This window comes from Lagenorhynchus albirostris, chromosome 6, assembly GCF_949774975.1.
Source record: "Lagenorhynchus albirostris chromosome 6, mLagAlb1.1, whole genome shotgun sequence".
NCBI classification, from domain to species: Eukaryota; Metazoa; Chordata; class Mammalia; order Artiodactyla; family Delphinidae; genus Lagenorhynchus; species Lagenorhynchus albirostris.
The window spans coordinates 37,683,182-37,697,578 of record NC_083100.1 but is presented as its reverse complement, the minus strand read 5'-3'; the positions used below and the strand labels follow the sequence as shown (position 1 = coordinate 37,697,578).

At 40.2% G+C, this 14,397-nt stretch overlaps 1 protein-coding gene across 1 annotated transcript in view; it reads right to left on the bottom strand.

Annotated features, from left to right (window-relative positions):
• RFTN2 (raftlin family member 2) overlaps positions 1-14,397 on the bottom strand; it is a 65,684-nt gene that overhangs the window by 9,997 nt on the left and 41,290 nt on the right. The window contains exon 8 of the mRNA XM_060152384.1: positions 3,076-3,154. Coding sequence (XP_060008367.1) covers positions 3,076-3,154 — 79 coding nt within the window. The remainder of the gene's footprint in view (positions 1-3,075; positions 3,155-14,397) is intronic.

The window sequence follows — 14,397 nt, the reverse complement described above, 5'->3', positions numbered from 1 at the left end:
GAAAAAATTCCAACAATATGCTTTCTTCATCATGTGATTCTCAATTCCCTCCCCTATACAGAGGCATGAAATGGCTTTGCTTAACATAAAAGTACTGTTCTATGTTGAGTGCAACTGACTACAAAAAGTCTTATATAGCTTGACATTAATCTCAGTAAAAGAGAGAACTCTTTTTTTCAAGGGTTAAACCCTAGATCAGTTTCTACCAGCCCGTGAAATTTATCATTTTACTGAAAACTCATTAACGATCCTAGGGCAATGTTTGTAATTGTCTCAAATTTCCACCAACTGGTTTTTAGAACTAAACACCTTTGGGCTTCCCTGGTGGCACAGTGGTTAGACATCTGTCTGCCAATGCAGGGGACACGGGTTCGATCCCTGCCAGAAAGATCCCACCTTCTGCGGAGCAACTAAGCCCGTGCGCCACAACTACTGAGCCTGCGCTCTAGAGCCCATGAGCCACAACTACTGAAACCTGCGCGCCTAGAACCTGTACTCCGCAACAAGAGAAGCCCCCACTCGCCACAACCAGAGAAAAGCCTGCGCGCCCAAGGCAACCAAAAATAAAATAAAATAATTTATGTTTTTAAAAAAGAACTAGGGACTTCCCTGGTGGCGCAGTGGATAAGACTCCACGCTCCCAATGCAGGGAGCCCGGGTTCGATCCCTGGTCAGGGAACTGGATCCCGCATGCATGCCGCAACTAAGAGTTCAACTAAGGAGCAACTAAGCAGCCCATCTGCCGCATAAGAGCCGGTTCAGCCAAATAACTAAATAAATAAATCTTTAAATAAATAAATAAATAATAAAAAAATAAAAAAGAACTAAACACCTTTGAAATAATTCTTTGAAAACCTTTATAAATGAAGCAATCCCTTATCAGCCCCTCCCAAACAACAGCTGATTTCAAGGTACAAGCAAAGAATAGTGCCATTACAGACGTACAACTACATAAAAATTTTTTTCAAGACATGTTATAAATGTATAACTTTCACAAAATATATATGAGATAGCTAAATTAACTCTATGGCAATACTGATAGCCTACTACCTTCTCGAGATAAAATAACAAATTATTTCCACTAGAGAGAATTAAAAGAATTTACAAATTGGTTTTCTATTATAGCTATTACATACTTCAACTCCAGACTGAACCACCTACATGTTCTGCCTTGAAATAATCTCAATATCCTGAGATTTCCTGCTAGGAAAATTAAAGATTTATCAAAGGAAGAAATAGTAAATCCGTTTAGAAGTAGAATTCTAAGCTATAAAATATATTAGTCCTGGGCTTCTCATTGATGAAAACTGACCATTTATGTACTTCCTTACTATTATATAAATGAGCCAGAAATTTTATATTACAATGGATATAAATATAAAGATTACCCAAAGAAAAGCTACCACTAGACTACTGAATGGTATTTAAAGTTAAACAAAAAAAGCTCAAATATTTTCAGGGAATCAGAGAACTGATATCTAACCCTAAGAAGGGAGACCATGAAGCAGCTGAATTTGGGTCTTACATCTTCACAAACACCAATTCCAGGGCCCTCAGTTAGTCAAAATCCCATGAGGCTGTGAATTCTGTTGATCTTTCTCAAAAATGATGGCTGTTTGCAGAATATTTAAAAAAAAAAAAAAAGAGAAAAGAAAAGGCTGTATCATGGTGAGAAGTTGCTTTGGGGAAGGAGAAAGAAGAATGAAAACCTTTTCTGGCCATTCTTTACATAGATCCACCTTGCTTCTTCTTAACCGAATATTTCTTAATGAACTCGTGAACTTGAGCTACTCTCACCGGGGTTGGGAGGCCCTGCTCACCTGTGGGCTCTAATTCAGTCTTTCTAAAATCTGTGTACTTGATCATTCTGCTCTCCTCCCATGGGAGGAATATCCTATCCACCTTTCCACCTCTCTACCTGCTTACCTATGGAACCAGCTAGAGTCTTTCCAAAATTAATGTGAGACAACGTAGCATGGCTGCATTACATACACTGTCAGTCTAGCTTTGCTAGTTTAGAAAACTTTAAAGTTTTCTAAAACAATATTTTCTTGATATACAGAAAAAGAATCACTTCAAATAATTTTCTGGTCTATTTGCAAACTTCCTGTTTTGAAGGTTATGCTTTAATTAATTAATGCACAGATTGCTTCATTCAATGATACTATTCTCGGTGTGCATCTAGTAGGGGTCTATTAAGGATAAGGTGACTTGAGGCTCAGTAGAGCCCTTCAGCAAAGGGCTGAAAAATTATGACCTTGAGGAGACAATACCAAAGTGCTGTCAGAAGTCAAGATAGACAAGATCACACAGATATCATGCACATTCACTTATAAGGCTTATAACTGTGGAGAGGAAAAAACTTTTCCTCTATCCTCTTATGTTCAGTCTCTCAGACCAGCAAATTAAACTAAAAAAAAAGATTAATAGGAGAAAAGATTTGTTTTGGATGCACATGGGGGCTGCACAGAGAAGTGAAAACCCAAACAGGCAGTTAGACCGGGAGATTATATATCATTTTACAAGGGGTGATAAATTGTGGTGAAGTGACTAGACAAAGGAAAAGGGGTTTGGGCTTCTAGGGGCAGTAGATTGTGGGAAGGCAAGTATTTGGGGAAACTAAGGGAAAAGAAGGCTTTAGTAAGGTTTGTTTGTGGGGACTACAGTCTGTGTTGTTTCCAGTGATAAGAGTCATCTCTGGTACAGGAGAGGGAGGCAACTTTACAAATGGAAATTTCTGTCACCTTTTAAAAGGGAAATTTATGCTCTGCTTTTGTCAGAAAGGGAGAGGGTAGAGAGGTCCTCCTGTGTCTGCTGTTTTTTAATTGCCTTTAGCTCAAAATAGTAACCCTTATGCCCAAGTGGCATATTTTAGAGTAATATTCTGATCCCCTTCAGAACTGTCTCACATGCCCGTTTGCCGGCACATTTCCCTTGTTATATGCTGGTTCAGAAGACTGTCTCCTTATCAACTCCACACTTCCTCATCTGTTCACCATTTAGAATTACAAAGAGAGTTTAAGGCTTAAATGCTTCAGTGTAACATTTAGTTCATAAAGCATCAATTTTACTCACTTCCGGTGTTTGAGTGGCTGAATTCCACATAACTGGTCTCTGAAGGAACACAACCTGCTTTGTAGCCAAATTCCCTTCACTGCAAATTAAAACAATAGCATTAGTATTTGTAAATTAGTAATTCTCTCTATATTTCACACTTGGCTAGAATGTTCCCCATGTGTCCTTTGTAGAATAATCTTCTGATCCAACAATAATTAGGAAATATGATTCTATATAAGTTGCAGCAGATAAAACAGGGGGAAAAAATCCCTAAAAACTAAATACGGTCATTACAAAAGAATTTATTTTATTTTATTTTTTTGCAGCACGCGGGCCTCTCATTGTTGTGGCCTCTCCCGTTGCGGAGCACAGGCTCCGGACGCGCAGGCTCAGCGCCCCCTGCATCGGCAGGCGGACTCCCAACCACTGAGCCACCAGGGAAGCCCCACAAAAGAAAATTTTAACGTTTAAAACTTGTCATCTCACTGTGCTAACATACTTAGTTTCATCTCTTTGTGTCACCTCCTACTCTTTATCAACATGTGTATTTCTGCATGTCTATAACTTCTGCGTATTTGCATTCTGTATTCTATGCTTATCCTTTTTCTTGTTTGTACAGTAGGATGATATTCTTAATAGCTGCATGATATTCCAAAGAATTAAGATACCAAAATGTACTAAGCCTTTCCTTTATTATTGTAAAATTAGGCTGTTTCCAGTTTTCTGCTAATTATAAATAATGCTGTTATGAAAATATGTACAGTCTTCCTTATTCTTTATGACTTATTTCCTTGAGATAAATTCTCAGGAGTGGGATTATGAGGCCAAAAGGGTATGATTTAAGCTCCCTGGTATGCACTGTCAAATTTGTCTCATAAAAAGAAGAGACCAGTGTGGGCTGCCACGTGTGAGAAATTTTATATACACTTTCCATTGAGGGACTTCAGCCACAGCTATTTTCATTTTCAGATGCTTCTTTGTAGTCAGCTACTCAATATTCTCCTTATTTAACTACCATCATGGCAAATTACCCCTTGCCAAAGACTACTTGGGGTTTGGATTTCTCTGAAATGCTTTTCACAGAGTCTCCATGGATTTATGGGGAGGAGTGTCTGTAGTTAATGTTGCTCAGTTACGACTTTTATTATGCAAAAAACCCAAACAAAACCTCACTATTAGCTGCATTTTATGCTGAGCTCCTTTTCTGGAAAACAAATGCAACATTGAAACTCTGGCCCTAGTGGTCAACCCCACACCATTTGAAAACCCCAAACTTACTGATACTATTGAATTTTGAGAAACCGCAAATCTTCCCACAAAGTGGTAATGAGAGACTGCTACTTTTTTATCTTTATTTTATTTTTATTTATTTATTTATTTTTTTTAACATCTTTATTGGAGTATAATTGCTTTACAATGGTGTGTTAGTTTCAGCTTCACAACAAAATGAATCAGTTATATATATACATATATTCCCATATCTCTTCCCGCTTGCGTCTCCCTCCCTCCCACCCTCCCTATCCCACCCCTCCAGGCGGTCACAAAGCACCGAGCTGATCTCCCTGTGCTATGCGGCTGCTTCCCACTAGCTAGCTACCTTACTTTTGGTAGTGTATATAGGTCCATGCCTCTTTATCGCTTTGTCACCGTTTACCCTTCCCCCTCCCCATAGCCTCAAGTCCATTCTCTAGTAAGTCTGTGTCTTTATTCCTGTTTCACCCCTAGGTTTTTCATGACATTTTTTTTTAAATTCCATATATATGTGTTAGCATACGGTATTTGTCTCTCTCTTTCTGACTTACTTCACTCTGTATGACAGACTCTAGGTCTATCCACCTCATTACAAATAGCTCAATTTCGTCTCTTTTTATGGCTGAGTAATATTCCATTGTATATATGTGCCACATCTTCTTTATCCATTCATCCGATGATGGACACTTAGGTTGTTTCCATCTCTGGGCTATTGTAAATAGAGCTGCAATGAACATTTTGGTACATGACTCTTTTTGAATTATGGTTTTCTCAGGGTATATGCCCAGTAGTGGGATTGCTGGGTCATATGGTAGTTCTATTTGTAGCTTTTTAAGGAACCTCCATACTGTTCTCCACAGTGGCTGTATCAATTTACATTCCCACCAACAGTGTAAGAGGGTTCCCTTTTCTCCACACCCTCTCCAGCATTTATTGTTTCTAGACTTTTTGATGATGGCCATTCTGACTGGTGTGAGATGATATCTCATTGTAGTTTTGATTTGCATTTCTCTAATGATTAGTGATGTTGAGCATTCTTTCATGTGTTTGTTGGCACTCTGTATATCTTCTTTGGAGAAATGTCTATTTAGGTCTTCTGCCCATTTTTGGATTGGGTTGTTTGTTTTTTTGTTATTAAGCTGCATGAGCTGCTTATAAATTCTGGAGATTAATCCTTTGTCCGTTGCTTCATTTGCAAATATTTTCTCCCATTCTGAGGGTTGTCTTTTGGTCTTCTTTATGGTTTCTTTTGCTGTGCAAAAGCTTTTAAGTTTCATTAGGTCCCATTTGTTTACTTTTGTTTTTATTTCCATTTCTCTAGGAGGTGGGTCAAAAAGGACCTTGCTGTGATTTATGTCATAGAGTGTTCTGCCTATGTTTTCCTCTAAGAGTTTGATAGTTTCTGGCCTTACATTTAGGTCTTTAATCCATTTTGAGCTTATTTTTGTGTATGGTGTTAAGGAGTGATCTAATCTCATACTTTTACATGTAGCTGTCCAGTTTTCCCAGCACCACTTATTGAATAGGCTATCCTTTCTCCACTGTACATTTCTGCCTCCTTTGTCAAAGATAAGGTGACCATATGTGCGTGGGTTTATCTCTGGGCTTTCTATCCTGTTCCATTGATCTATCTTTCTGTTTTTGTGCCAGTACCATACCGTCTTGATAACTGTAGCTTTGTAGTATAGTCTGAAGTCTGGGAGCCTGATTCCTCCAGTTCCTTCTTTTCTTCTCAAGATTGCTTTGGCTATTCGGGGTCTTTTGTGTTTCCATACAAATTGTGAAATTTTTTGTTCTAGTTCTGTGAAAAATGCCAGTGGTAGTTTGATAGGGATTGCATTGAATCTATAGATTGCTTTGGGTAGTAGAGTCATTTTCACAATGTTGATTCTTCCAATCCAAGAACATGGTATATCTCTCCATCTATTTGTATCATCTTTAATTTCTTTCATCAGTGTCTTATAATTTTCTGCATACAGATCTTTTGTCTCCTTAGGTAGGTTTATTCCTAGATATTTTATTCTTTTTGTTGCAATGGTAAATGGGAGTGTTTTCTTGATTTCACTTTCAGATTTTTCATCATTAGTATATAGGAATGCCAGAGATTTCTGTGCATTAATTTTGTATCCTGCCACTTTACCAAATTCATTGATTAGCTCTAGTAGTTTTCTGGTAGCATCTTTAGGGTTCTCTATGTACAGGATCATGTCATCTGCAAACAGTGATAGCTTTACTTCTTCTTTTCCGATTTGGATTCCTTTTATTTCCTTTTCTTCTCTGATTGCTGTGGCTAAAACTTCCAAAACTATGTTGAATAAGAGTGGTGAGAGTGGGCAACCTTGTCTTGTTCCTGATCTTAGTGGAAATGCTTTCAGTTTTTCACCATTGAGGATGATGTTTGCTGTGGGCTTGTCATATATGGCCTTTATTATGTTGAGGAAAGTTCCCTCTATGCCTACTTTCTGCAGGGTTTTTATCATAAATGGGTGTTGAATTTTGTCAAAAGCTTTCTCTGCATCTATTGAGATGATCATATGGTTTTTCTCCTTCAGTTTGTTAATATGGTTTATCACACTGATAGATTTGCGTATATTGAAGAATCCTTGCATTCCTGGAATAAACCCCACTTGATCATGGTGTATGATCCTTTTAATGTGCTGTTGGATTCTGTTTGCTAGTATTTTGTTGAGGATTTTTGCATCTATGTTCATCAGTGATATTGGCCTGTAGTTTTCTTTCTTTGTGACATCCTTGTCTGGTTTTGGTATCAAGGTGATGGTGGCCTCGTAGAAGGAGTTTGGGAGTTTTCCTCCCTCTGCTATATTTTGGAAGAGTTTCAGAAGGATAGGTGTTAGCTCTTCTCTAAATGTTTGATAGAATTCGCCTGTGAAGCCATCTGGTCCTGGGTTTTTCTTTGTTGGAAGATTTTTAATCACAGTTTCAATTTCAGTGCTTGTGATTGGTCTGTTCATATTTTCTATTTCTTCCTGGTTCAGTCTTGGCAGGTTGTGCATTTCTAAGAATTTGTCCATTTCTTCCAGATTGTCCATTTTATTGGCATAGAGTTGCTTGTAGTAATCTCTCATGATCTCTTTTATTTCTGCAGTGTCAGTTGTTACCTCTCCTTTTTCATTTCTAATTCTAATGATTTGAGTCTTCTCCCTTTTTTTCTTGATGAGTCTGGCTAGTGGTTTATCTATTTTGTTTATCTTCTCAAAGAACCAGCTTTTAGTTTTATTGATCTTTGCTATTGTTTCCTTCATTTCTTTTTCATTTATTTCTGATCTGATTTTTATGATTTCTTTCCTTCTGCTAGCTTTCGGGTTTTTTTGTTCTTCTTTCTCCAATTGCTTGAGGTGCAAGGTTAGGTTGTTTATTCGAGATGTTTCCTGCTTCTTAAGGTGGGCTTGTATTGCTATAAACTTCCCCCTTAGAACTGCTTTTGCTGCATCCCACAGGTTTTGGGTCGTTGTGTCTCCATTGTCATTTGTTTCTAGGTATTTTTTGATTTCCTCTTTGATTTCTTCAGTGATCACTTCATTATTAAGTAGTGTATTGTTTAGCCTCCATGTGTTTGTATTTTTTACAGATCTTTTCCTGTAATTGATATCTAGTCTCATGGCGTTGTGGTCAGAAAAGATACTTGATACAATTTCAATTTTCTTAAATTTACCAAGGCTGGATTTGTGGCCCAAGATATGATCTATCCTGGAGAATGTTCCATGAGCACTTGAGAAAAATGTGTATTCTGTTGTTTTTGGATGGAATGTCCTATAAATATCAATTAACTCCATCTCGTTTAATGTATCATTTAAAGCTTGTGTTTCCTTATTTATTTTCATTTTGGATGATCTGTCCATTGGTGAAAGTGGGGTGTTAAAATCCCCTACTATGAATGTGTTACTGTCGATTTCCCCTTTTATGGTTGTCAGTATTTGCCTTATGTATTGAGGTGCCCCTATGTTGGGTGCATAAATATTTACAATTGTTATATCTTCCTCTTGGATCAATCCCTTGATCATTATGTAGTGTCCTTCTTTGTCTCTTCTAATCGTCTTTGTTTTAAAGTCTATTTTGTCTGATATGAGAATTGCTACTCCAGCTTTCTTTTGGTTTCCATTTGCATGAAATACCTTTTTCCATCCCCTTACTTTCAGTCTGTATGTGTCTCTAGGTCTGAAGTGGGTCTCTTGTAGACAGCAAATATATGGGTCTTGTTTTTGTATCCATTCAGCCAATCTGTGTCTTTTGGTGGGAGCATTTAGTCCATTTACATTTAAGGTAATTATCGATATGTGTGTTCCTATTCCCATTTTCTTAATTGTTTTGGGTTCGTTATTGTAGGTCCTTTCCTTCTTTTGTGTTTCTTGCCTAGACAAGTTCCTTTAGCAGTTGTTGTAGAGCTGGTTTGGTGGTGCTGAACTCTCTCAGCTTTTGCTTGTCTGTAAAGGTTTTAATTTCTCCATCAAATCTGAATGAGATCCTTGCTGGGTAGAGTAATCTTGGTTGCAGGTTTTTCTCCTTCATCACTTTCAATATGTCCTGCCACTCCCTTCTGGCTTGCAGAGTTTCTGCTGAAAGATCAGCTGTTAACCTTATGGGGATTCCCTTGTGTGTTATTTGTTGTTTTTCCCTTGCTGCTTTTAATATGTTTTCTTTGTATTTAATTTTTGACAGTTTGATTAATATGTGTCTTGGCGTATTTCTCCTTGGATTTTTCCTGTATGGGACTCTCTGTGCTTCCTGGACTTGATTAACTATTTCCTTTCCCATATTAGGGAAGTTTTCAACTATAATCTCTTCAAATATTTTCTCAGTCCCTTTCTTTTTCTCTTCTTCTTCTGGAACCCCTATAATTCGAATGTTGGTGCGTTTAATGTTGTCCCAGAGATCTCTGAGACTGTCCTCAGTTCTTTTCATTCTTTTTTCTTTATTCTGCTCTGCAGTAGTTATTTCCACTATTTTATCTTCCAGGTCACTTATCCGTTCTTCTGCCTCAGTTATTCTGCTATTGATCCCATCTAGAGTACTTTTAATTTCATTTATTGTGTTGTTCATCGTTGCTTGTTTCATCTTTAGTTCTTCTAGGTCCTTGTTAACTGATTCTTGCAATTTGTCCATTCTATTGTCCATTCTATCTCCAAGATTTCGGATCAACCTTACTATCATTATTCTGAATTCTTTTTCAGGTAGACTGCCTATTTCCTCTTCATTTGTTAGGTCTGGTGGGTTTTTATCTTGCTCCTTCATCTGCTGTGTGTTTTTCTGTCTTTTCATTTTGCTTATCTTACTGTGTTTGGGGTCTCCTTTTTTGCAGGCTGAAGGTTCGTAGTTCCTGTTGTTTTTTGTGTCTGTCCCCAGTGGCTAAGGTTGGTTCAGTGGGTTGTGTAGGCTTCCTGGTGGAGGGTACTAGTGCCTGTGTTCTGGTGGATGAGGCTGGATCTTGTCTTTCTGGTGGGCAGGTCCACGTCTGGTGGTGTGTTTTGGGGTGTCTGTAGACTTATTATGATTTTGGGCAGCCTCTCTGCTAATGGGTGGGGTTGTGTTCCTGTCTTGCTAGTTGTTTGGCATAGGATGTCCAGCACTGTAGCTTGCTGGTCGTTGAGTGAAGCTGGGTGCTGGTGTTGAGATGGAGATCTCTCCGAGATTTTTGCTTTTGATATTATGTGCAGCTGGGAGGCCTCTTGTGGACCAGTGTCCTGAAGTTGGCTCTCCCACCTCAGAGGCACAGCACTGACTCCTGGCTGCAGCACCAAGAGCCTTTCAGCCACAGGGCTCCTTAATTTGGGATGATTCGTTGTCTATTCAAGTATTCCACAGATGCAGGGTATATCAAGTTGATTGTGGAGCTTTAATCCGCTGCTTCTGAGGCTGCTGGGAGAGATTTCCCTTTCTCTTCTTTGTTCTCACAGTTCCCAGGGGCTCAGCTTTAGATTTGGCCCCGCCTGTGCGTGTGGGTCGCCGGAGGGCGTCTGTTCTTTGCTCAGACAGGACGGGGTTAAAGGAGCCGCTGATTCGGAGGCTCTGGCTCACCCAGGCCGGGGGGTAGGGAGGGTCACGGAGTGCGGGGCGGGCCTGCAGCGGCAGAGGCCGGCGTGACGCTGCAGCCTGAGGCGAGCCGAGCGCTCTCCCGGGGGAGCCGTCCCCGGATCCCGGGACCCTGGCAGTGGCGGGCTGCACAGGCTCCCCGGAAGGGCGTGTGGCTAGTGACCTGTGTTCGCACACAGGCCTCCTGGCTGCGGCAGCAGCGGCCTTAGCGTCCCATGTCCGTCTCTGGGCTCCGCACTCTTAGCCGCGGCTTGCGCCCGTCCCTGGAGCTCTCTCAAGCAGCGTTCTTAATCCCCTCTCCTCGTGCACCAGGAAACAAAGAGGGACGTAAAAGTCTCTTGCCTCTTCGGTAGGTCCAGACCCCTCCCCGGACTCTCTCCAGGCCAGCCGCGGCGCACCAACGCCCTGCAGGCTGTGTTCACGCCGCCAACTTCAGTCCTGTCCCGGCGCTCCGACAAAAGCCGGAGCCTCAGCTCCCAGCCCCACCCGCCCCGGCGGGCGAGCAGACAAGCCTCTCGGCTGGTGAGTGCCGGTCGGCCCCGATCCTCTGCGCTGGAATCTGTCCGCTTTGCCCTCCGCACCCCTGTTGCTGTGCTCTCCTCCGCGGCTCCCAAGCTCCCCCACTCCGCCTCCCGAAGTCTCCACCCGCGAAGGGGCTTCCTAGTGTGTGGACACTTTTCCTCCTTCACAGCTCTCTCCCGCTGGTGCAGGACCCGTCCCTATCCTTTTGTCTCTGTTTAGTTTTTTCTTTTGCCCTAACCAGGTACGTGGGGGGTTCCTTGCCTTTTGGGAGGTCTGAGGTCTTCTGCCAGCGTTCAGTAGGTGCTCCGGAGGAGTTGTTCCACGTGTAGATGTATTTCTGGTGTATCTGTCTTATCTTTATTTTAAAAAGACTGCTTCTAGTCTAATCTTATTTTAGTTTGACTCAATCTCTGATTAGAAGAAAAGACTTGTTATGAAATATATCCTAACTTTTGGGAACAACTTGAATCATCAGGAGACATCAGTTATGACACAGGTAGGGACTAGCGGTGTATAGAACAGGCTGGTTTATTTGGGAGGCTGGGAGGATACTCGAAAGGGCAGTGGCTTTGGAACCAGATGAGCCCTGGGTTCAAGTCTCAACTCTACTGTAAAACAAAGAATGTTGCCCACCACCCAGTTCTACAAGAATCAAGTCACTAGCCACTGCAGCCACTAACCTACAATTCACCGTGAAAGGAATTCCGGTGAAGGCACTCGGTGCTCTGGAAAAACAAGCCCTTACATAGCTAGAAGTATTTCAGGAGAAATTTTTTTATGAACCTGGATTCTTACATCTTCCCATACTTAGAAAAGATCTAACGTCATTAACTGAGATACCTGTTCCTCATGACTAACCTTCTACCTGATGTGTGTCTGATTGCACGTGACCCTTCTCCAAAACAACAAATATATACTGACCTGCCCGCCTCACCTCTTGGGAGCAGTTCCTCAGAGCTCTTTGAGAGACTGTATCCTGGGCTAGAGTCCTTAGTAAGTCCCCAAATAAAACTGAAACTCACAGCTCTCATTTCATGTTGGGTTTTTTTTTCCAGTTGACACTACAATAGCCGACGATACCACCTCATAGCTGGTGACTTTGGCAAAGTTTCAAAATTCTCTTACATTTCCTATCAGGGCCTTTGTGATGGTTAAATAAGTCAGTGTGTATGAAGAGCCTCTACCGTGCCTGTCACTGGAAGGAGCACAGCAAATGGGATTTCCCTCCAGTTCCTCCATTCGTTTAATGAAATGTGGGGTGGGTTAAGTGGGAGGAAAATATCTCAGAATTAAGAATATCTTCCAGAGAAAATAGTCAAGGGAAAGGGGACACAAGAATAGAGAAGACAAAAGGCTTCCTAGGTCTTTTTACCTCTGCGAAGCTCATTGACACTCAGTGTGAATCTTTTAAGATTTAGCTCTTCCTTCTCCTCCTCACAAAACGTATTACTCAGGCACATCATCCTATAACAACTCTAGCCTACAGAATTTTATGTTAATTAAAAAAATTAAAATGTCCCATGTTATGCCCAAATTTAAAAACAATTCACTCCTTGCCTCCCCCCATTGCTTCAGTGAAGGGAGAGATTTCTTAAACAATACACCAAAAAGGGTAAAAATTGATATATTTGCATATTTTAAAATTAAAAACTTCTGCTAATCGAAAGACATCATAAAGAGTAAAAAGACAAGCCACAGAATCAGAGAGATCATTGCAACACACGTAGCAAATAAATTAAGTCTCATCCAACATCTATTTAAAAACTCCTATAAGTACAATTTTAAATGTGGGCAAAAGATTTAAACAGGTACTTGACAAAAGAAAAATCTCAGTGGTCAATAGACATATGAAAATGCGCTCAATTTTAGTAGCAATTTGGTAAATACAAACTAAAACCACCCTGAGATCATACTATCTATACAGTTACCAGAATGACAAAATTTAAAAGTATGACCAATTTTTTGTTGGAGCAATGGGAACTTTCACATCCTGCTGGCGGGAGAGTAAGCTGCAATATTCAACTTGGAAAGAGTCTGGCATTTATATCTAATAAAGCTAAAGAAGTGCCCTGTGAGCCAGCAATTCCACTTCCTGGTCTACACCCTTGAGAAACTCATACCTACACACAACATGGATAAATCTTACAATGCTTTTCTTTTTAATTGAATTTTTAAATTTTTATTATTTTATTTATTGAGGTATAGTTGATTATATGACAATATTATGTTAGTTTCAGGTGTACAACATAGCAATTCAATATTTTTATAGGTTGTACTCCATTTAAAGTTACTACAAAATAGTAGCTATATTTCCTTGTGCTGCACAATATATCCTTGTTGCTTATTTATTTTATACATAGTTGTTTGTAATCTTACAATGTTAAGTGAAAGAGGCAACATGTGGAAGAATATATATAATTCCATTTTTAAAAATTCAAAACAGGCAAAACTAAATCGTACTGTTTAGGGATTCAAAGGTGAGTGGTAAGACTATTAGGCAAGATAAGGAAGTGATTATCTTAAACGTTGGGGTAATATTGCCTCTGCGTGAAGGGAGTAGGTGTGATAGGGAAACACATGGGGTACCTCTAGGGTGCCAGCAATGTTCTCTGTCTTGCCCGGTGGTAATTACACAAGTGTTTGTAGAATTATAATTATGCACATTTGTGTTTTATGCACTTTCTATATGTGTGTTTTATTAACAAAATTGTTTTAAGAGTATATGTAATGCTGATATGTAGGGGAAGGGTTGTGGATTTATACATGATAAAAATTCTCCCTCCCCTTTTACATTTGTTGTTTTGGTAAAATCTGTATTGAATTCTACTTTTTTTTTTTTTTTTTTTTTTTTTTTTTTTTGCAGTACACAGGCCTCTCACTGTTGTGGCCTCTCCCGTTGCAGAGCACAGGCTCCGGACGCGCAGGCTCAGCCGCCATGGCTCACGGGCCCAGCCGCTCCGCGGCATGTGGGATCCTCCCAGACCGGGGCACGAACCCGCGTCCCCCGCATCGGCAGGCGGACTCTCAACCACTGCGCCACCAGGGAAGCCCTCTACTTTTTTTTAAATTGAGGTATAGTTGATGTACAATATTATATAAGTTTCAGGTGTACAACATAGTGATTCACAATTTTTAAAGGCTATACTCCATTTATAGTTATTATAAAATAACTTGGCTATATTCCTTGTGCTGTACAATACATCCTTGCAACTTATTTATTTTATACGTCGTAGTTGTACCTCTTAATCCCCTACCTCTATCTTGCCCCTCCCCCTCCCCTTCCCCCTCGCCGTCCCCTCTCCCTACTGGTATCCACTAGTTCTCTGTATCTGTGTGAGTCTGTTTCTTTTTTGTTAGACCTATGAGTTTTAAATTAGGAGAGGTCTTTAAGAATTCATTCACCTGTACCTACTTTTCCTTGAATATATCCTGTACTTTGCTGACTCTGCTATGTGCTTATGGTTGCCAGAAAGAGGAGATACTTTGTGGTATTCATACTTCCACTTTACATCTTCTGTG